Raw genomic sequence first — 22,858 nt, 5'->3', positions numbered from 1 at the left:
AGCCTAGGTACAATACAGTAATGTGCATTTACATTAAGTGGTGTGTAAGGACGTTAAATGAATACTGCACAAAAAGTGGTTGTTTTCCATGTTATTTGAGCGAAACAAATATTTAATTGGTATAGTGTCTTTGCCCATAACTTTGCACCTTTTGATGTACATTATTGAGGACAGGGTTTTGTTTCTGGATTGCATTCAAATGACAATGGCAGAGAAAGGGACCGGGCAACAACTCATACAATTCCAGCTATTGAATCCTGCAAGATCCTATTCTTAATGGTCTTCGGGTAAAAGAGAGGAGGACCAAAATGCAGCGTGATGATTATCCATTATTTAACGAGATACTTAAACAACGAACAAAACAAATAACCGACAAAAAATCAACAAAGACTAAACAGTCCCGTAACGTGAACACTAACACATAGGAACACTGGAAACAGGAACAATCACCCACAAAATCCCAAAGAATATGGCTGCCTAAATATGGTTCCCAATCAGAGACCACGATAGACAGCTGCCTCTAATTGAGAACCAATCTAGGCAACCATAGGCTTACAAAAACACCTAGATAGGTCCACCCCCATAAACATACAAAACCCCTAGACAAGTTAAAAACACATACAGTAGGGCAAAAATAGTATTTAGTCAGCCACCAATTGTGCAAGTTCTCCCACTTAAAAAGTTGAGAGAGGCTTGTAATTTTCATCATAGGTACACTTCAACTATGACAGACAAAATGAGGAAAGAAAATCCAGAAAATCACATTGTAGGATTTTTAATGAATTTATTTGCAAATTATGGTGGAAAATAAGTATTTGGTCAATAACAAAAGTTTATCTCAATACTTTGTTATATACCCTTTGTTGACAGAGGTCAAACGTTTTCTGTCCACTTTTTTGCCCCACTGTACATCACCCATGTCACACCCTGACCTAACCAAAATAACAAAGAAAACTAAGAAAACTAAGGTCAGGGTGTGACAAGATGCTGAATTTGTTTGGGGTCCGTGCCTTTTTGGGGCTGTGCTATATATCTGTCCGCTAATACTAGTAAAGGCCCAGTGCACTATTTTCGTGATATTATTATTATGATATATATTTTTTATAAATTATTTTCCTATCAATAAATTATGGGGGTGCTGAAGCACCCTCCCCTCCCCTACTATGTTCTTTATAGAACCATTCTCCACAAAGGTTTTATGAAGAACCATACAAAAAATCCTTCAATATAGCTCCAAAAAGGGTTGTAACCATAGCAGAATGCTTTTTGGGTGCTAAATACAGCCCTTTTTTTTATCATTCATTATAGAACCTTAGTAATCTGTTATTTATAACACTATGCAGGTTCCATTTAGAACCTTATGAGCATGGGTCATTATAGACCCTTAAAAAAAAAATCATACTGCATAGCACCAAAAAGGGTTCTGCTGTGGTAACCCTTATTTGGGACTATATAGAACCATTTGTTTTTAGTGTGTAGAGGAAACAGCTGCCTGGGTTCAAATACTATTTGAAATCATTTGAAATACTTGAGCCCAAGACATAGCCATTCCCCTGTCTTTATACCCCACCTTCATTTTTGTCTCAAGTTTGATTGACCGTTAGAGTGGTGGTGTGGTGGTTTTGCTCTGACTGCAAAACCCTGTAAGACTGTCTAACCATGTCTCCAAATGGGTCCAGGAGGATCCCTTCAGTCTGAAGAGCCTTTGAGGTTTTGAGACTGTTTATGTATTCAGTCAAGGTCTTGTCACCTTCAAATACATGTGGTGGATGAGCATGGACTTGGAAACTCATGAATATGTACTGGTTGGTGGGAATCTGGGACTGTGCCTGAGAGCTCTTGATCCAAGGCCCTTGGTATAAGCAGCAACAAACATAACCCATGTTGTGTTAATTGTCTGTTTATTTGCAAGTAGAATTGATAGCTGACTTACTTTACTTTGATTTTATAACATAGCAAACAATATATTTATTCATCTCTCTCCTTGCTCTCTCTCCTCTCCCACTACTCTCCTCCCTCCCTCTTTCTTCTCCTCCTCTCCTCCTCTTCCCCTTGCTCTCCTCTGCATCCCTCTCTCTGCTCTCCTCCCCCCTGCTCTCCTCCCCCTACTCTCCCCTCCTTCGCATCTCCCTCTTTCCTCTCCCCCTCTCTCCTCCCCATCCCCCTCTCTCCTCCCCTCTACTCTCCTCCATTTCCCATCCCCCTCTCTCCTCACCCCCGTGCTCTCCTGCCATCTCTCCCCCTCCCCCTCTCTCCTCCCCTCTACTCTCCTGCCATCTCTCCCCCTCCCCCTCTCTCCTCCCCTCTACTCTCCTGCCATCTCTCCCCCTCCCCCTCTCTCCTCCCCTCTACTCTCCTGCCATCTCTCCCCCCTCTCCTTTCCTCCTCCCAGATGCGACCATCCTGAGTTATGACGGCAGTAAGTTCATGAAGATCCAGTTGCCGGTGGTGATGCACACAGAAGCGGAAGACGTGTCGCTACGGTTCCGTTCTCAACGGGCATATGGTGTGCTGATGGCCACAACGTCACGTGACAGCGCCGACACGCTGCGCCTGGAGCTGGAGACTGGCCGTGTCCGCCTGACGGTCAACCTAGGTAACGCCACACGGTGTAGCCGCACGCCACACAGTTACAACAAAACTCACATGGTGCACATAGCCTATGACATGACCACAACAGACACATAGCTGAAGATGACTCACATAGGTTCATGACTCACATACATAGGTTCACGACTTACATAGGTTCATGACTCAGATAGGTTCATGACTTACGTAGGTTCATGACTCACATAGGTTCATGACTTACATAGGTTCATGACTCACATAGGTTCATGACTCACATAGGTTCATGACTCACATAGGTTCATGACTCACATAGGTTCATGACTCACATAGGTTCATGTCTCACATAGGTTCATGACTCACATAGGTTCATGACTCACATAGGTTCATGACTCGCATAGGTTCATGACTCACAAACTTTATATAACATTTAGAAACCTCGTCATCCTGAAAACAGACAGACATTTTCTCTAATTTACATCTATGTTACACTCACTCTCTATCATCTTAGCTATGGATATGCTGATGATATATATGATGTGCTGTATGTTATGTTGAATAGAAGGGGATGGTATAGAACCCTTCAGTGGCCAGAGTCTGCGGCTCTCCGCTCACTGCCAAATGAGCACGCTGTCGTTTTGGCCCAGCAGGGAATGCTCTCTGTCCTACCCTACCCCACCCCACCCCTACACCACCCTACCCCCAAGTGACTGTGCAGTGAAGGCATACATTGTTAGTATGTCTATGTGATCCCGGTGGGAATTGAACCTATGACCTTGGCATTGCTATAGCCAAGACCATTAGCCAAATATAAGCCAGAACTCCCATTAGCACCAAAAGCCAAATATACTGTCAACCCCATACCTGTTATTAATCCTATTGGCTGGCTCTGGCCACTGTTTTATACGGAACCTTAATTCCATTATAGCCTTGGAACCTAATTACTGATTTCTTCTCTGCCCCGTTGAGGTCCCCTCTGACTATACTTACTTTACTTAGAGTTTTAGCTCCTGGTGGAGAAAAGCCCTCAGCCTTCTACACTCACAGGTCTTTGCTCTGTAACAGTGGTAAGAGTGGTGTCTAATATCTAGTAGTGTCCCTCCCATAGAATTAATTAGACCTGACCAAAATGGCTGCCATTATCAGCACATTCTAGAGCTACGCAGGTCTTTGACATCACCCACTCTATTGTATTACATGCTGACTTGCAGCTCTTCCTCAGCAGTGAAACATAAATGTGAAGTAGCAAAGCTAATCAATAGACAATAAGTAGATGAATACAAATAAAAAGTGCACAACATTCGGTAAAAAAGACATGGTCATAAAAATAGTTAATAAAAGAGAACAAGGTCAGACTGTTGACTGACCGAGCCTTCCCAGAGTTCAATGACATTTTAGTAATTTAGCAGACAATCTTATCCAGAGCGACTTGCATGAGCAATAACGGTTAAGTGCATTGCTCAAGGGCACATCGGCAGTATTTTCACCCTAGTCAGCTTGGGGATACGAACCAGTGACATTTTGGTTATTGGCCCAATGCTCTTCACAAGCTGGGCTACCTGCCTAGGACAAGGCTCCAGCCGGCTGTTTATTATGTGAGGCTGAGTGGAGCTCATAGACTGATGAAAGTGCAAAAACAAACAATCGAGAGATATAACTTCTGATATTAATATTTATTGTTGTATAATACTCTTTGCCTTTTGTCTGCATGCCTAGTTCTCAGCGTGCTAGAGATAGTGTGTGTGTGTGCATGTGTGTTTGTGTGTCTATTTGCTCTCCTCATGGAGCAACGGAGAGAATCCGCCTCTGGAAATGTTAGATATCTCCCAAACCGGGCATGGCTGTGGGAAATGATAGCCATCTATTTCTCCTTTCCGCCAGTTAAACAGAAATGGGCTCTCTAAACAGAGGCGTTTAGCGGTGCATGCAAAGCAGAGGGCATGGGATTGGCAGAACTTTCTGTCTGTCAGTCGACCACAGGGAAGCCTGTTGCCGTGGCACCCAGGGCGACAGCGCCTCACACTGACAGGGGGCTGACAACCCACATCACCACGGTTACAGGGCTGACAACCCACATTGCCTTGGTTACCATAGATGTCTTCTGAAATCTGATCTGATGATGACAGCCAAGATGTTTTTGTTTACATTTTATTTTTTGATTTATTTTGGACAGATTTTAATACTTTCTTCGCTTGGTTTCACTTGCCCTTAGATCACTAGGTATCCCTCCTCCCTCGGTCTTCTTTCTCTCCCCTCTCCTCCCTCACTTCCCCCTTTCTTTGAAAAGCAGAGCATTTCCTGTGCGGGCTGGCTGGCGTTGGTCTTTGGCTGTTTGCGACCACTTTTCTGCTGTGGTTGACGACACACGACTGGCAGGGCCACATGGGTATAATGTCTGGGTCTGGATCCGGTCAGCTCTCTCTTCTCACAGCACAACACTGACTCACTGTATATAGTCAGAGAAAGAGAGAGGCTGGATAGCAGCATCAATATGTAGTTGTTTAAAAATAGTGGCAGTATTAGTATACTAGTACTTGTAGGTAGTACAAGTATTAGTTGTAGGTCCACAAGGTAGTGCTAGTAGTAGTAGTAGTAGTTGTAGGTCCACATAATAATAATAATAGTAGTAGTAGTAGTAGTAGTAGTAGTAGTAGTAGTCGTAGGTCCACATAATAATAATAATAGTAGTAGTAGTAGTAGTTGTTGTTATAGGTCCATATAATATTAATAGTAGTAGTAGTAGTAGTAGTAGTAGTTGTTGTAGGTCCATATAATAATAGTAGTAGTAGTAGTAGTAGTTGTTGTAGGTCCATATAATAATAGTAGTAGTAGTAGTAGTTGTTGTTGTAGGTCCATATAATAATAGTAGTAGTAGTAGTAGTAGTAGTTGTTGTTGTAGGTCCATATAATAATAGTAGTAGTAGTAGTAGTTGTTGTTGTAGGTCCATATAATAATAATAGTAGTAGTAGTAGTAGTAGTTGTTGTTGTAGGTCCATATAATAATAGTAGTAGTAGTAGTAGTAGTAGTTGTTGTTGTAGGTCCATATAATAATAAGTAGTAGTAGTAGTAGTAGTAGTAGTAGTTGTTGTTGTAGGTCCATATAATAATAATAGTAGTAGTAGTAGTAGTAGTAGTAGTTGTTGTAGGTCCATATAATAATAATAGTAGTAGTAGTAGTAGTAGTTGTTGTTGTAGGTCCATATAATAATAATAGTAGTAGTAGTAGTAGTTGTTGTTGTAGGTCCATATAATAATAGTAGTAGTAGTAGTAGTAGTAGTAGTTGTTGTTGTAGGTCCATATAATAATAGTAGTAGTAGTAGTAGTAGTAGTAGTTGTTGTTGTAGGTCCATATAATAATAGTAGTAGTAGTAGTAGTAGTAGTAGTAGTTGTTGTTGTAGGTCCATATAATAATAATAGTAGTAGTAGTAGTAGTAGTTGTTGTTGTAGGTCCATATAATAATATTAATAGTAGTAGTAGTAGTAGTAGTAGTTGTTGTTGTAGGTCCATATAATAATAGTAGTAGTAGTAGTAGTAGTAGTAGTAGTAGTAGTAGTAGTAGTAGTAGTAGTTGTTGTTGTAGGTCCATATAATAATAATAGTAGTAGTAGTAGTAGTTGTTGTTGTAGGTCCATATAATATTAATAGTAGTAGTAGTAGTAGTAGTAGTAGTAGTTGTTGTAGGTCCATATAATAATAATAATAGTAGTAGTAGTAGTTGTTGTTGTAGGTCCATATAATATTAATAATAGTAGTAGTAGTAGTTGTTGTAGGTCCATATAATAATAATAATAGTAGTAGTAGTTGTTGTTGTAGGTCCATATAATATTAATAATAGTAGTAGTAGTAGTAGTTGTTGTTGTAGGTCCATATAATATTAATAATAGTAGTAGTAGTAGTAGTTGTTGTTGTAGGTCCATATAATAATAATAGTAGTAGTAGTTGTTGTTGTAGGTCCATATAATATTAATAGTAGTAGTAGTTGTTGTTGTAGGTCCATATAATATTAATAGTAGTAGTAGTAGTAGTAGTAGTAGTAGTAGTAGTAGTTGTTGTTGTAGGTCCATATAATATTAATAGTAGTAGTAGTAGTAGTAGTAGTTGTTGTTGTTGGTCCATATAATAATAATAGTAGTAGTAGTAGTAGTAGTAGTAGTAGTTGTTGTAGGTCCATATAATAATAGTAGTAGTAGTAGTAGTAGTAGTAGTAGTTGTTGTAGGTCCATATAATAATAGTAGTAGTAGTAGTTGTTGTTGTTGTAGGTCCATATAATAATAATAGTAGTAGTAGTTGTTGTTGTAGGTCCATATAATAATAATAGTAGTAGTAGTTGTTGTTGTAGGTCCATATAATATTAATAGTAGTAGTAGTAGTAGTAGTAGTAGTTGTTGTTGTAGGTCCATATAATAATAGTAGTAGTAGTAGTTGTTGTTGTTGTAGGTCCATATAATAATAATAGTAGTAGTAGTTGTTGTTGTAGGTCCATATAATATTAATAGTAGTAGTAGTAGTAGTAGTTGTAGTAGTTGTTGTTGTAGGTCCATATAATAATAGTAGTAGTAGTAGTTGTTGTTGTTGTAGGTCCATATAATAATAATAGTAGTAGTAGTTGTTGTTGTAGGTCCATATAATATTAATAGTAGTAGTAGTAGTAGTAGTTGTTGTTGTTGTTGTAGGTCCATATAATAATAGTAGTAGTAGTAGTAGTTGTTGTTGTAGGTCCATATAATATTAATAGTAGTAGTAGTAGTAGTAGTTGTAGTTGTTGTTGTAGGTCCATATAATAATAATAATAATAGTAGTAGTAGTAGTAGTTGTTGTTGTTGTAGGTCCATATAATATTAATAGTAGTAGTAGTAGTAGTAGTAGTAGTTGTTGTAGGTCCATATAATAATAATAGTAGTAGTAGTAGTAGTTGTTGTAGGTCCATATAATATTAATAGTAGTAGTAGTAGTAGTAGTAGTAGTAGTAGTAGTAGTAGTAGTAGTAGTAGTAGTAGTTGTTGTTGTTGTAGGTCCATATAATATTAATAGTAGTAGTAGTAGTAGTAGTAGTAGTAGTAGTCCATATAATATTAATAGTAGTAGTAGTAGTAGTTGTTAGTTGTTGTAGGTCCATATAATATTAATAGTAGTAGTAGTAGTTGTAGTAGTTGTAGTAGTAGTAGTAGTAGTAGTAGTGTTGTTGTAGGTCCATATAATATTAATAGTAGTAGTAGTAGTAGTAGTTGTTGTAGGTCCATATAATATTAATAGTAGTAGTAGTAGTAGTTGTTGTTGTAGGTCCATATAATATTAATAGTAGTAGTAGTAGTAGTAGTAGTTGTTGTTGTTGTAGGTCCATATAATAATAATAGTAGTAGTAGTAGTAGTAGTAGTAGTTGGTAACATTTGAAATCATTACAAGTAATAGGTTTCTAGTAGTGGTAAAGGTGTTCTGTGAGAAGAGCCTCTGTCACCAATGGCATCGTGCCTGACATTCAGTATGAATCCTTTGAATTGGTTAAAAAAGGCCACTGGACAGTGGTCAGATTGAGGCATGGTGTGTTTGAATGCCCGATCCTATGTCTAAGATGTTAGACCACCCATCATCGCTACCAAGTGGCCCAGCTCGACCATGACCATGTTCTGATGCTCTCTTGTTGCAGATCTCATAGGAAAAAATATATCCACCTCCTCTGTCAAGGAGACCATTTTATTTGGGACTTTTTACCTTTTACTTTTAATTAAAAGATGAATGTTTTGTTACTTTTCAGTAGAAATACATTTTTAATCTACAAATCATTAACACTAAATATTCAAACTTTGATTGAGTGATAAAAGTTGGACAGTCAAGGCCTTCCTGTTCAGCACACACAATACAACAACCTAGAAAATATAGCACTGTGAAAGGCCCTTTACTGACATAAACAACTATTTAACTAACTCATTTGATTGGCACTGTGAAGTAGTAGTTGCCATGCTCTTCCTACCACTTTGACATTGAGTCAGGTGTGGAGGAGGAGAGGGCCGTGGTAGAGAGCATCATGGTGTGGTCCGTGGGTCCGTGTGTCGTCCCCAGAGGGGTGGGATGTTTTAATATTGTCTGCAGCTGTCACAGTGAAGGATTTGACATCTCATCTGTTCTCCCCCATCTAGACTGTATCAAGATTAACTGTACTACCAGTAAGTAAAGACGGCTCATATTTAATACTCTACCTTCTTTGTTAATACTATTTTACTGTTACTCTTTTATCTGTATTCACAATGTTGTTTATTCATGAATGTAGATCCCTCTTTAAACAAACTACACCTATATAGGCCTTATTTAAAAAAATGTATTGAACCTTTATTTAATTAAAAGGGTTTTATGAAGGTTTTATTAAGCCTTATATTTTGTTGTTTGTTTAAGTTGTGACCTGAATGTATGTGATCTAAATGTGTGTGCCAGAAAGTAGACTATTTAGGTACAAGATATATAGATGTCATATGTTTTACATTATGATTTCAGACCAATTTGACAAAGATGTGCAATATTCCTTCTTTTTTTCCCCAACAGCTAATGGTGAAAAAATCACATTGCCATTATGATTCCAATCAATTTCCTATACTTTGGATATACATATTATGTATGATATAGACCAGTACAGACCAGTGCATAGCATACAGACCATTTAATGGGAGATAATGGGCTGTGCAATATAGTATGTTCTGGGCCTCAGTCAGGCAGTGTGAATCTGCATCTGCTGTACTACAAAAACGAACTGCTGGAGAAGGGGTGGGAGAAGGCAGAGGATGCATGGAGGGATAGAGGAAGGAGAGGGAGGGAGAAGGCAGAGGATGCATGGAGGGATAGAGGAAGGAGAGGGTGGGAGAAGGCAGAGGATGCATGGAGGGATAGAGGAAGGAGAGGGAGGGAGAAGGCAGAGGATGCATGGAGGGATAGAGGAAGGAGAGGGTGGGAGAAGACAGAGGATGCATGGAGGGATAGAGGAAGGAGAGGGAGGGAGAAGGCAGAGGATGCATGGAGGGATAGAGGAAGGAGAGGGTGGGAGAAGACAGAGGATGCATGGAGGGATAGAGGAAGGAGAGGGAGGGAGAAGGCAGAGGATGCATGGAGGGATAGAGGAAGGAGAGGGTGGGAGAAGACAGAGGATGCATGGAGGGATAGAGGAAGGAAAGGGAGAAGGCAGAGGATGCATGGAGGGATAGAGGAAGGAGAGGGAGGGAGAAGGCAGAGGATGCATGGAGGGATAGAGGAAGGAGAGGGTGGGAGAAGACAGAGGATGCATGGAGGGATAGAGGAAGGAGAGGGAGGGAGAAGGCAGAGGATGCATGGAGGGATAGAGGAAGGAGAGGGGGTGGAGAAGACAGAGGATGCATGGAGGGATAGAGGAAGGAGAGGGAGGGAGAAGGCAGAGGATGCATGGAGGGATAGAGGAAGGAGAGGGTGGGAGAAGACAGAGGATGCATGGAGGGATAGAGGAAGGAGAGGGAGGGAGAAGGCAGAGGATGCATGGAGGGATAGAGGAAGGAGAGGGTGGGAGAAGACAGAGGATGCATGGAGGGATAGAGGAAGGAAAGGGAGAAGGCAGAGGATGCATGGAGGGATAGTGGAAGGAGAGGGAGGGAGAAGGCAGAGGATGCATGGAGGGATAGAGGAAGGAGAGGGTGGGAGAAGACAGAGGATGCATGGAGGGATAGAGGAAGGAGAGGGAGGGAGAAGGCAGAGGATGCATGGAGGGATAGAGGAAGGAGAGGGAGGGAGAAGGTAGAGGATGCATGGAGGGATAGAGGAAGGAGAGGGAGAGAGAAGGCAGAGGATGCATGGAGGGATAGAGGAAGGAGAGGGAGGGAGAAGGCAGAGGATACATGGAGGGATAGAGGAAGGAGAGGGAGGGAGAAGGCAGAGGATGCATGGAGGGATAGAGGAAGGAGAGGGAGGGATGGGTTGGAATTAATGAGGAGCCCCCAACATGGCAGTCAACAGTGATTTTTCACACTCTGTTGTCTCTAATTACCAGCCTTGATGACGCTCCTAAATTCAAACAGACTGATATAAAACGCATGCTTGGAAACAGAGGTATTTTAGCCACAGATCATTTCCCCCTGTTCCCTTGTTTTCAATCTATTATTTTTTTTTTACCTTTCTCTCCATTCTTCATTCTCTTCTTGTATTTTATTTTCACCTTTCTCTCTGTTCGTCATTCTCTTCTTTTCTTTCTTTCTTCCCTCAGTCTATCTTGGCGCCTGGTAAATTGATGAGGCTTTTCAAAGCGAAGAGGAAATACGGAGTGTGATTTTATTATTCTCATTAACCTGCCTCACAGAGCAGAGAGAAAGGGATGGAGAGAGTAGGACTGCCAGGAGGGAAGGAGGGAGGGAAGGAAGGAAGGAATAAGGGATGTAGTGGAATGGAGCGAGGTGAGAGGGAGGTAGGGATGGAGAAATGGATAGGGAGGGAAAGAGAGAATAGGACTGCTAGGAAAGAGGGTGGGGGGACAGAGAAAGAGAGAGAAGGGGGGTATATGAGTGTGGAGCTACAGAGGCTACATTGCAATACTTTAGGAGGAAACTTGTCCTTGTCCTTGTATTTATAATTCAGGGACATTGATGAATTAATGATGGAAGAAGAGTCCTCAAGAGTCAGAAAAGATGAGCCGTTCTTTCCTTTGCTCCTTTGGTTTACCTTCACTTCCATCACACTGACTCTCCTCCACTGTTATGGAGAAACACACTCCCAACAACATAACATAGTAAGTTCTGTCTCCTCCATCCAGATTGTCTTCATCCATTCTGCATCCAGTCCTCTTAGTCTGGCTGGAGGTACGGCTGAGTCACACGAATGGATGCAATATTTGATAGGGTACATTTGCATTTATATCTGGAGGCTGGTTTCATAGCAAGGTCTGTGTATAGGGGCATCAAAAAGAATTCACATTATAAATGGTTTGCAACAACAGTTAGGCTATTCTATAGCATTACCCGTGAATTCCAATGGTGATTTGTAATACCTATTTCTATGCTAAATAGCATTTAATGCAACTAATAATTCTGCATGCATTTTGTACATTGTGTATGCAAATTGATTGTAAACATTCCAACATTCCATACACTCTCCGTCCTTAAGCACAGTGCTAATTTGTGGAATCACAACTACAGTATAATCTCTGCACACATTGAACATCAAACACACCTGTAGTGCCTTCCACACATATGTATTCATTCCCGTCACTAAACAAATCTGCCCATAGATTGTCTTTATTTCAAATACAGCACGTGGATCTAGTGCCATGTCTCTGTGTAGGTAGCTAATCTAAAACAACATGTTCACATAGATACACAAAAGCAGAAAAGGAAATGGGTAGTGGAGATATATTCTTTAGTAAATCATTTTTTTGATGCATTTAAAGCGGCAATCAGCAGTTGTTACATCCATTTTTGGTCTTATAAATGAATGATATGTATCCATTGATTCTTGAAAAATATAACTTATAAATGACTCATGAGCTTAGTTCAACTGTCGTACCCCATCAGAACCCAAAGTATAAACTTGTTTTACTCCAATGTTTGTTAACAAAGTAAATGTAAACAAACACACTTCAAAACATGGGTAAAACTATAATGTATAATTGTGCATGGTCAGTCTTTGCATCCATAGCTGTGTCTATGAGTCTATGAATTGGAGAGTGGTTACATTTCGCCAGCCTCATCCCTCAACTTTTTACCATAACAGGGGCGGGGATGGATTGTTATTGTTTCAGCTGCTGATGGCCGCTTTAAATTTCTTGTTCTCTCTCTCTCTCGCTCGCTCTCTCTCTCTCTCTCTCTCTCTCTCTCTCTCTCTCTCTCTCTTTCTCTCTCTCTCTCTCTCTCTCTCTCTCTCTCTCTCTCTCATTGATGCACACATATTTCCCAGTGTTTGTTTTGTGTAGCTAGAACAGAAGGGTTGTATGGTTATGTGATAAAAAACTGTTTGCTGCTTTATAAGTAAACATACTTTGATTTAAAACTCTAAGTCTGTGTTTATGCAGGCAGTCCAATTCTGATCTTTTGCCCAATTATTTGTCTTTTCAACAATCAAATCAATTATTTTACCAATCATTTGGCAAACTATCATAATTGTGCTGCCTGTGTAAATGCAGCCTGAGGCACTTAGATCAAATGATCTCCACCTGAATAGCAAGAGTCACTGAAGCTCGTTTGGCACGACCACTGTTGACTGGCACGTTGACTTCAGAAATAAGCCATGCGTGTCTGTGTTTGGCACACATTATTCAGAAATGATGTGAGACATGACTGTGTGATGCCAGCGTTTGGGAATGCACGAATGGAAGTAGATATTCATCCTCAAGAATAAAATAAAGAAAAAGTGAAGGAGAGAAAGAGGATCCTTGCGCCTAATTGGGTCTGAGGAAAATGTTTCATTTCCATTCCTGAAAAGAAAAGCACCAAACATCCATGCAGCTTTACAACTCTGTTCTAGCTACATACACGTACCATCTTCTACTTGGATAGAGTAACCGTTCCACTTCCAAGGATTGTTTTTCCATTTTTCATTCTTTTTTCACTCCTTATTATTTTTGAAACCACTTCATTATTTATTGCGTTAATTAGTGTTGTCAGTTTGCGGCATCTTGGTTCGGCTTTGTGGAAGAATGACATGTTCAGAACAGACTCAGAGAAAAAACACACACAGCACAGACTCAAAAAACACATCACTGTCAATTAGGGGTCTTCGGCTCCCTTCCCTCAGGCGTCCTCAGCTCTGCCCGAAGAAACCGCTGCCACTTCAACTTAAACACTGTTAACATGCACTGACTGACGACAAGCTAAAAATACACACACACACAGATTGGCTTTTTTTGTTTGGTTCGTGTTTAGTTGTTGTAGTATTGATTTGTTACAACTTGGTATCTGTAGGATGATGTAATCACCAGTAACTTAGCAGAAGCTGATAATAATGTTGGTTCTTTCCTAAAAACAGTTCTGAGGCTGTAAGAACATAATAACTACGTGGATAAATAAGCAAGAATACCTTAAACTCACTAAAACAAAAGACAATCTCTGTAAATGCAACATAAATATGATTTAAACCTGTCTTAGAAAACTCACTGGTTGACTATTCAATGAGTGTTTTCCGTGTCTCTGTATAAGTACGTGTGTTTGTCTTTCTGTGCGCATGTGTGTGTGCGTTCATGCGTGTGTGTGTGTGTGTGCATGCGTGCGTTCGTGTGTGTGTGTGCGTTCGTGCGTGTGTGTGTGTGCGCGTGGAGAGCAAATTAGATGCAGTCTGGTTTCCTTCCATGGAGATGTGACCCATATGACCTCCAGGTCTCTCTTAACCTGTCTAGTGGAACCCCCCTGCAACAGCCAGTGAAAGGTCACCACCAAGCCACAGAAAAACACAGCCATTTTTTCCAGCCAAAAAGAGGAGTCACAAAAAGCAGAAATAGAGATAAAATTAATTACTAACATTTGATGATCTTCATCAGATGACACTCATAGGACTTCATGTTACACAATACAATTATGTTTTGTTTGATAAAGTTCATATTTATATAAAAAACTCTGAGTTTACTTGGGGCGTTACGTTCAGTAGTTCTAAAACATGCAGTGATATTGCAGAGAGCCACATCAATTTACAGAAGTACTCATAATAAACATTGATAAAGACACGACTATTATACATGGAACTTTGGATAAACTTCTCCTAAACCTGTTGCGACGAGCAATCCCGTATCCGGGAGCGTAATTATAGCCTCAAGCTCATTACCATAACGCAACGTTAACTATTCATGAAAATCGCAAATGAAATGAAATAAATATATTGACTCACAAGCTTAGCCTTTTGTTAACAACACTGTCATCTCAGATTTTTTTTTTTTTGTGTAAGAGTATTGATAGCTAGCATAGCTAGCTTCTTCTTAATGCAACCGCTGTGTTACATTTATTTTTAACGCTACAGAATTCGTTCACTAGGCTATAATATGAGACGGCGCTCAGATATTAGCAGTATGTCTCCTCTACGCGTTTGGAGTCCACAGAAACCCAAAAGAACCACATAAATATTCCCTTACCTTTGATGTTCTTCGATCAGAAGACGTGGAAGGAGTCGTACTTACCCAATACATCGTTTGGTTTCAAGTTGTGTGTCTCTGTATTAGCATATGCTAACAGCTTCAGCTGAAATGCACCCAAAATGACTTCTGGTCCCGCACTTTTGCGCATCAAAACTTCAAAATTACAAATTATATGTCGACTAAACTGGTCAAACTACGTGCAGAATCAAGCTTTAGGATGTTTTAAACGTGTAAAACAATTATCAGCTCGAACAGACAAACCGACATCGTTTGGTGAAACCTGGAACAAAAGAGAGCTCCAATTCAGACGCGCGCATGAAAGTGCATGTATTTTCGCGTGACCCGAACGTTTTAGCCCGCCAAAGGACGAAGGCGCGAGCGATTCTCACATTGAACGCCCCATTGAAAGCAGACATCGCGCTGAAGACATAGAAACTGTTCCCAGATCCGTAGCTCGTTGGGAAGGGTGGGGGCGATGACGTCAAAGTTGGCCCAACTTTTCTGTTGACAAGAGAGAGTTTGGGAGAATGGCTGCCCTGAGAGTTCTGCTTTACATACAGACATAATTGAAACGGTTTTAGAAACTTTAGAGTGTTTTCTATTCAATAATAATTATTATATGCATATATTAGCAATTTTGGACAATTTTTTTCTTCTGTTTACTATGGGCACGCACTTCCTCCAAAGGGGGCAGTATTCAGCCCTTATCCCCAAGAGGTTAGATCAAATCAAATCAAATCAAATCAAATTTTATTTGTCACATACACATGGTTAGCAGATGTTAATGCGAGTGTAGCGAAATGCTTGTGCTTCTAGTTCCGACAATGCAGTGATAACCAACAAGTAATCTAACTAACAATTCCAAAACTACTGTCTTATACACAGTGTAAGGGGATAAGGAATATGTACATAAGGATATATGAATGAGTGATGGTACAGAGCAGCATACAGTAGATGGTATCAAAAGTATATACATATGAGATGAGTATGTAGACAAAGTAAACAAAGTGGCATAGTTAAAGTGGCTAGTGACATAAGAATGCAGTCGATGATCTAGAGTACAGTATATACATATGCATATGAGATGAATAGTGTAGGGTAAGTAACATTATATAAGGTAGCATTGTTTAAAGTGGCTAGTGATATATTTACATCATTTCCCATCAATTCCCATTTTTAAAGTGGCTGGAGTTGGGTCAGTGTCAATGACAGTGTGTTGGCAGCAGCCACTCAATGTTAGTGATTGCTGTTTAACAGTCTGATGGCCTTGAGATAGAAGCTGTTTTTCAGTCTCTCGGTCCCAGCTTTGATGCACCTGTACTGACCTCGCCTTCTGGATGATAGCGGGGTGAACAGGCAGTGGTTTGGGTGGTTGATGTCCTTGATGATCTTTATGGCCTTCCTGTAACATCGGGTGGTGTAGGTGTCCTGGAGGGCAGGTAGTTTGCCCCCGGTGATGCGTTGTGCAGAACTCACTACCCTCTGGAGAGCCTTACGGTTGAGGGCGGAGCAGTTGCCGTACCAGGCGGTGATACAGCCCGCCAGGATGCTATTGTGCATCTGTAGAAGTTTGTGAGTGCTTTTGGTGACAAGCCGAATTTCTTCAGCCTCCTGAGGTTGAAGAGGCGCTGCTGCGCCTTCTTCACGACGCTGTCAGTGTGAGTGGACCAATTCAGTTTGTCTGTGATGTGTATGCCGAGGAACTTAAAACTTGCTACCCTCTCCACTACTGATCCATCGATGTGGATAGGGGGTGTTCCCTCTGCTGTTTCCTGAAGTCCACAATCATCTCCTTAGTTTTGTTGACGTTGAGTGTGAGGTTATTTTCCTGACACCACACTCCGAGGGCCCTCACCTCCTCCCTGTAGGCCGTCTCGTCGTTGTTGGTAATCAAGCCTACCACTGTTGTGTCGTCCGCAAACTTGATGATTGAGTTGGAGGCGTGCATGGCCACGCAGTCGTGGGTGAACAGGGAGTACAGGAGAGGGCTCAGAACGCACCCTTGTGGGGCCCCCGTGTTGAGGATCAGCGGGGAGGAGATGTTGTTGCCTACCCTCACCACCTGTGGGCGGCCCGTCAGGAAGTCCAGTACCCAGTTGCACAGGGCGGGGTCGAGACCCAGGGTCTCGAGCTTGATGACGAGCTTGGAGGGTACTATGGTATTGAATGCCGAGCTGTAGTCGATGAACAGCATTCTCACATAGGTATTCCTCTTGTCCAGGTGGGTTAGGGCAGTGTGCAGTGTGGTTGAGATTGCATCGTCTGTGGACCTATTTGGGCGGTAAGCAAATTGGAGTGGGTCTAGGGTGTCAGGTAGGGTGGAGGTGATATGGTCCTTGACTAGTCTCTCAAAGCACTTCATGATGACGGAAGTGAGTGCTACGGGCGGTAGTCGTTTAGCTCAGTTACCTTAGCTTTCTTGGGAACAGGAACAATGGTGGCCCTCTTGAAGCATGTGGGAACAGCAGACTGGTATAGGGATTGATTGAATATGTCCGTAAACACACCGGCCAGCTGGTCTGCGCATGCTCTGAGGGCGCGGCTGGGGATGCCGTCTGGGCCTGCAGCCTTGCGAGGGTTAACACGTTTAAATGTCTTACTCACCTCGGCTGCAGTGAAGGAGAGACTGCATGTTTTCGTTGCAGGCCGTGTCAGTGGCACTGTATTGTCCTCAAAGCGGGCAAAAGTGATTTAGTCTGCCTGGGAGCAAGACATCCTGGTCCGTGACTGGGCTGGGTTTCTTCTTGTAGTCCGTGATTGACTGTAGACCCTGCCACATGCCTCTTGTGTCTGAGCCATTGAATTGAGATTCCACTTTGTCTCTGTACTGACGCTTTAGCTTGTTTAATAGCCTTGCGGAGGGAATAGCTGCATTGTTTATATTCGGACATATTACCAGACACCTTGCCCTGATTAAAAGCAGTGGTTCGCGCTTTCAGTTTCACGCGAATGCTGCCATCAATCCACGGTTTCTGGTTTGGGAATGTTTTTATCGTTGCTATGGGAACGACATCTTCGACGCACGTTCTAATGAACTCGCACACCGAATCAGCGTATTCGTCAATATTTCCATCTGACGCAATACGAAACATGTCCCAGTCCACGTGATGGAAGCAGTCTTGGAGTGTGGAGTCAGCTTGGTCTGACCAGCGTTGGACAGACCTCAGCGTGGGAGCCTCTTGTTTAAGTTTCTGCCTGTAGGCAGGGATCAGCAAAATGGAGTCGTGGTCAGCTTTTCCGAAAGGGGGCGGGGCAGGGCCTTATATGCGTCATGAAGTTAGAGTAACAATGATCCAAGGTTTTACCACCCCTGGTTGCGCAATCGATATGCTGGTAAAATTTAGGGAGTCTTGTTTTCAGATTAGCTTTGTTAAAATCCCCAGCTACAATGAATGCAGCCTCCGGATAAATGGTTTCCAGTTTGCAAAGAGTTAAATAAAGTTCGTTCAGAGCCATCGATGTGTCTGCTTGGGGGATATATACGGCTGTGATTATAATCGAGGAGAATTCTCTTGGAAGATAATGCGGTCTACATTTGATTGTGAGGAATTCTAAATCAGGTGAACAGAAGGATTTGAGTTCCTGTATGTTTCCTTCATCACACCATGTCTCGTTAGTCATGAGGCATACGCCCGCCACTCTTCTTACCAGAAAGATGTTTGTTTCTGTCAAGCGATGCGTGGAGAAACCCGTTGGCTGCACCGCCTCGGATTGCGTCTTCCCAGTTAGCCATGTTTCTGTGAAGCAGAGAACGTTGCAGTCTCTGATGTCCCTCTGGAATGCTACTCTTGCTCGGATTTCGTCAACCTTGTTGTCAAGAGACTGGACATTGGCAAGAAGAATGCTGGGGAGTGCTGCGCGATGTGCCCTTTTTTCGGAGTCTGACCAGAACACCGCCTCGTTTCCCTCTTTTTAGTCGCAATTCCTTGGGTCGCTGCATGCATCCATTCCGTTGTCCTGTTTGTAAGGCAGAACACCGGATCCGCGGGCAAAACATATTCTTGGTCGTACTGATGGTGAGTTGGCGCTGATCTTATATTCAGTAGTTCTTCTCGAATGTATGTAATGAAACCTAAGATGACCTGGGGTACTAATGTAAGAAATAACACGTAAAAAAACAAAAAACTGCATAGTTTCCTAGGAACGCGAAGCGAGGCGGCCATCTCAGTCGGCGCCGGAAGTACCACTTAATAGATAGCAAATGTTCAGTTTTTCCAAAAAGATTATTTGTGTAGGAGAAATCGCTCCGTTTTGTTCATCACGTTTGGCTAAGAAAAACCCCCGAAAATTCAGTCATTACAACGCAAACTTTTTTCCAAATGAACTCCATAATATCGACAGAAACATGGCAAACGTTGTTTAGAATCAATCCTCAAGGTGTTTTTCACATATCTATTCGATGATAAATCACTGGTTGCAGTTTGGTTTCTCCTCTGTTCAAAATGGAAAAATGCACGCACCTGGAGATTACGCAATAGTTTTGACGGAGGACACCGAGAGGACACCTGGTAAATGTAGTCTCTTATGGTCAATTTTCCAATGATATGCCTACAAATACGTCACAATGCAGCAAACACCTTGGGGAAACGACAGAAAGTGTAGGCTCATTCCTTGCGCATTCACAGCCATATAAGGAGACATTGGAACACAGCGCCTCACAAATCTGGCTCACTTCCTGTATGAAATTTCATCTTTGTTTTGCCTGTAGCATTAGTTCTGTGGCACTCACAGACAATATCTTTGCAGTTTTGGATATCTTTGCAGTTTTGGATATCTTTGCAGTGTTTTCTTTCCAAAGCTGTCAATTATATGCATAGTCGAGCATCTTTTCGTGACAAAATATCTTGTTTAAAACGGGAACGTTTTTCATCCAAAAATGAAATACTGCCCCCAGAGGTTCAAGAGGTTAATGCAACCGCTGTGTCAGATTTTATTTTTAAACTTTCCGGAGAAAGCAAACCATGCAATAATCTGAGTAATGCCTTTAGACAACAAAGCAGCCAAAAAGATACCCACCATATTGGGTAGTCAACATTACTCAGAAATAGCATTTTAAATGTTCACTTACCTTTGATAATCTTCATCAGAATGCCCTCCCAGGAATCCCAATTCCACATATCTTATTTTGTTAGGGTGTTTGGTAAACAAATTCAAAAGCGCGTTCAGGTCGTGCCGATCGTCGGAGGAAAAGTTCAAAAAGTTCCGTTACAGCCCGTAGAAACATGCCAAACTAAGTATGGAATCAATCTTTATCAATCTTTAATTTGCTATATGAGTTATGTTATACTCACAGACATCATTCAAACAGTTTTAGAAACTTCAGAGTGTTTTCTATCCCAATTTACTAATTACGGCTGAGTAGCAGGCAGCTTAATTTGGGCGTGTTTTTCATCCAAAGAAAGAAGTTAATTTCCGTTACACTTTACTTAGCACTCGTGCACCACCATTCTCTTTCACACACACACACACACACACACACACACACACACACACACACACACACACACACACACACACACACACACACACACACACACACACACACACACACACATACATACACATACACATACACACACACACACTAGGATAGAATACTGTCCCGGTATTTAAAAAATTTTCCATCCCGAGAATAAATCCCCTTTCTCCCGGGTAACCTGGTATTTCCCACCGAAACCGCAAGTGTCATTCAAAAGCATTATAAATCATATAAAGATTTCTGGATTTGATTAGAGCTTTGATCAGCATAAACATTCCAACCTGATGCTACCTGAGCCTGATGAGTTATATATTAAAATATATTGAATGAGCCCATGCCCAAAAAAGCCCAAATGATTGTGTCGTTATCCAAATACATGGTATAAGCTACTGCACATTACACGGGACAGAAAAACATAAAAGCCCATAGATGTAGCTAGCTATATGCTTTCTTGGGTAAATGCATTACACTAGCTCCAGTAGGCTAATCGTTTTGATTGTGAACTGTATTACTGTACTGTATTGTACTATATCAGTGGAGGCTGCTGAGGGGAGAATTGCTCATAATAATGGGTGGATTGGAGTATCATGGTTTTCATTGGTTTGATACCATTCCATTCATTATACTCCATTCCCTCTGATTATTATGAGCAGTTCTCCCCTCAGCAGCCTCCACTTAACTGTATTATATTGACAGGAATTACGCATATCGTTCAAACCATGATAAAGCAGATGAGAACCTGCGATTCTGGTGCAGCACATGCTGCCTACAAAGTTACCGGTATAGGCAAAAAAACACATTTTTTATTTTTTAAATATAATAGGGCATCTTTGTATAACTAGTAGGCTGACTCATATACTGTATAGCCTACTTTTCATAATATTTCCCCTGAAGTTATTACTAACTCTTCTTCCTCTCTCTATTGTTGCTTCATTCCTTCCATGCTTTCAACAGTTTCATTGTCCTTACTTTCATCGTTCTAATGACATCCTTGAATAATATAGGACTACAATTAGATGCAGAAGGCTTTCACTTCTCTTCATGAAGATTTAATGGTTATGGGGCTGAATAAATTACTGCTATAGCCTACCACCACCGTGAGCTCGCTCTTCTTTCAAACTACCAGTGAGTTCTATTGGCTGCTGTATTTAACATTCAACAAAAAAAAGAGCTTGCGTTCCTCTTTGAATAGTCTACTGGTATAAGAAATGCAAATAAAATGATGTCCAGCAAGCCATTCTAGTCTAGCGTTTCCTGCATGGGACTCCAAGAGCTAAGGAGCCTTTTTTTAAGGAGAGGCCAGCTGAGCACAGGTGTGTGGGTATTGTGCAAGAGACAGAGACTTCAAGTTAGAAGTTTATTATGCATAACCCATCATTAATTAGCTAAATATAAGGCATAATGTTAATACAGCATTGAATGTATTACCTGGAAGAGGTAGGCTAGGCCTGTATATTGCTATATATCAATCTAGAACAGGGTTATCTATTTTGGATGCAATGTGAATGGGAGTTTATGCAGAGAGAGAAAGACTGCGAACAACGATTTTAAGCAATGATAACCGAGTGGTAGGCTGTTTTAACACTGTACAGCTGCAATGAAAAATGAATGACTCTTTACAATAAAAAAAGAAAGTGACTCCCGAAAGCCAGAAGGAGATGGGTAAATGAGTTACACATTTGGTCTTTATATTACTGTATCAAAGGCTATGCCGCAGCAAATGTAGGCCTACCTGGTCGCAATTGTAAATGAGAACTTGTTCTCAACATGCCTACCTGGTTAAATAAAGGTGAAATAAATCAATAAAAATACCTGTCACAAGAAAAAAACGTTACCATGATGAGATCTACATGCACTGTGAATTGTGCTCCGTACTGAGATGGGCTGTCTGTTCCCACCCTGAGCTTTGATTCATCATGCAAGAGGCCGTAGAGAAGCCAGATGTAGACATTGCATATCATTTAACAGTTCCATTTTACACCATGTTGTTCATTCTGTTCATATACATCATTTATTATAATTTACCGGTTTCTCGCAGTTATTTATCCTGGGAAAAGTGAGTGGTTTTGGCCGTTAAATCCCAGTAATCTTGGTTACCGGGTTCCCGCCATTCAGCACAACCCTAATGGGGACCAGGTTCATCCCAGTCAACCCTTTTACGGCTATTTATTTCCTTTCCTCTTTCTCTGCAATCTTCAAAGCCTGAACGCCTCAATGTGTATGCAAATCACAGGCAGCCGGAGCACGAGGATATTATACTCAATCTCAGAGGCGCCGTTTTGCTTTGTAAGCACTAAACACCCCACCAGGGCCGGGGAGGATAGAAACCAGGCTCCTGGAGAATGGGATTAGGAGTGAGGGAGAGGGAGAGAGGGAGTGATATATGAAATAATGGGATGGAGGGATGGAGTTCGGGCACTTGAAAGGATGGATTGAGCTTTGCCTTCCATTCCTCTGTCCTTGTGGCCAAGAGAATTGGAAGAGGAGAGAAAACATTTAGGAAAAAGAGGGGGGAGATGTTTCAGGAGGATAGATGTTCCTTGTATTGACACACTGTAAAAGTCTTGGGTCGAAGGTCATGTAAGATATCTCATAGCATCAACAATGTTGGCACACTGAATCTGAAACAGTGTGACTTTATGAGAAAAGTGAATGATCGGTGTTCCAACTGGATCTACTCCAGCCTCTGATTCTGATCCTGTACAAGCTTATTGTCTTCTGTTGAGGAGAGGAGTGATACATATTGTGC

The 22,858-nt window shown here is 41.4% G+C and overlaps 1 protein-coding gene across 21 annotated transcripts in view; it reads left to right on the top strand.

Moving 5' to 3' along the window:
- The window catches only part of LOC115144382 (neurexin-1a), a 644,902-nt gene that overhangs the window by 278,943 nt on the left and 343,101 nt on the right, over nucleotides 1-22,858 (top strand). For 13 of the 21 annotated variants that reach the window (XM_065002574.1, XM_029685374.2, XM_029685367.2 and 10 more), the window contains 2 exons: nucleotides 2,393-2,596; nucleotides 8,707-8,733. In XM_065002574.1, coding sequence (XP_064858646.1) covers nucleotides 2,393-2,596; nucleotides 8,707-8,733 — 231 coding nt within the window. The remainder of the gene's footprint in view (nucleotides 1-2,392; nucleotides 2,597-8,706; nucleotides 8,734-22,858) is intronic. The other 8 variants (XM_065002580.1, XM_065002579.1, XM_065002581.1 and 5 more) reach the window with 1 other exon arrangement.

This window comes from Oncorhynchus nerka, linkage group LG16 (genome assembly GCF_034236695.1).
Source record: "Oncorhynchus nerka isolate Pitt River linkage group LG16, Oner_Uvic_2.0, whole genome shotgun sequence".
Taxonomy (NCBI): domain Eukaryota; kingdom Metazoa; phylum Chordata; class Actinopteri; order Salmoniformes; family Salmonidae; genus Oncorhynchus; species Oncorhynchus nerka.
The sequence above is the reverse complement of the archived record's forward strand: the minus strand, read 5'-3'. Positions and strand labels throughout refer to the sequence as shown.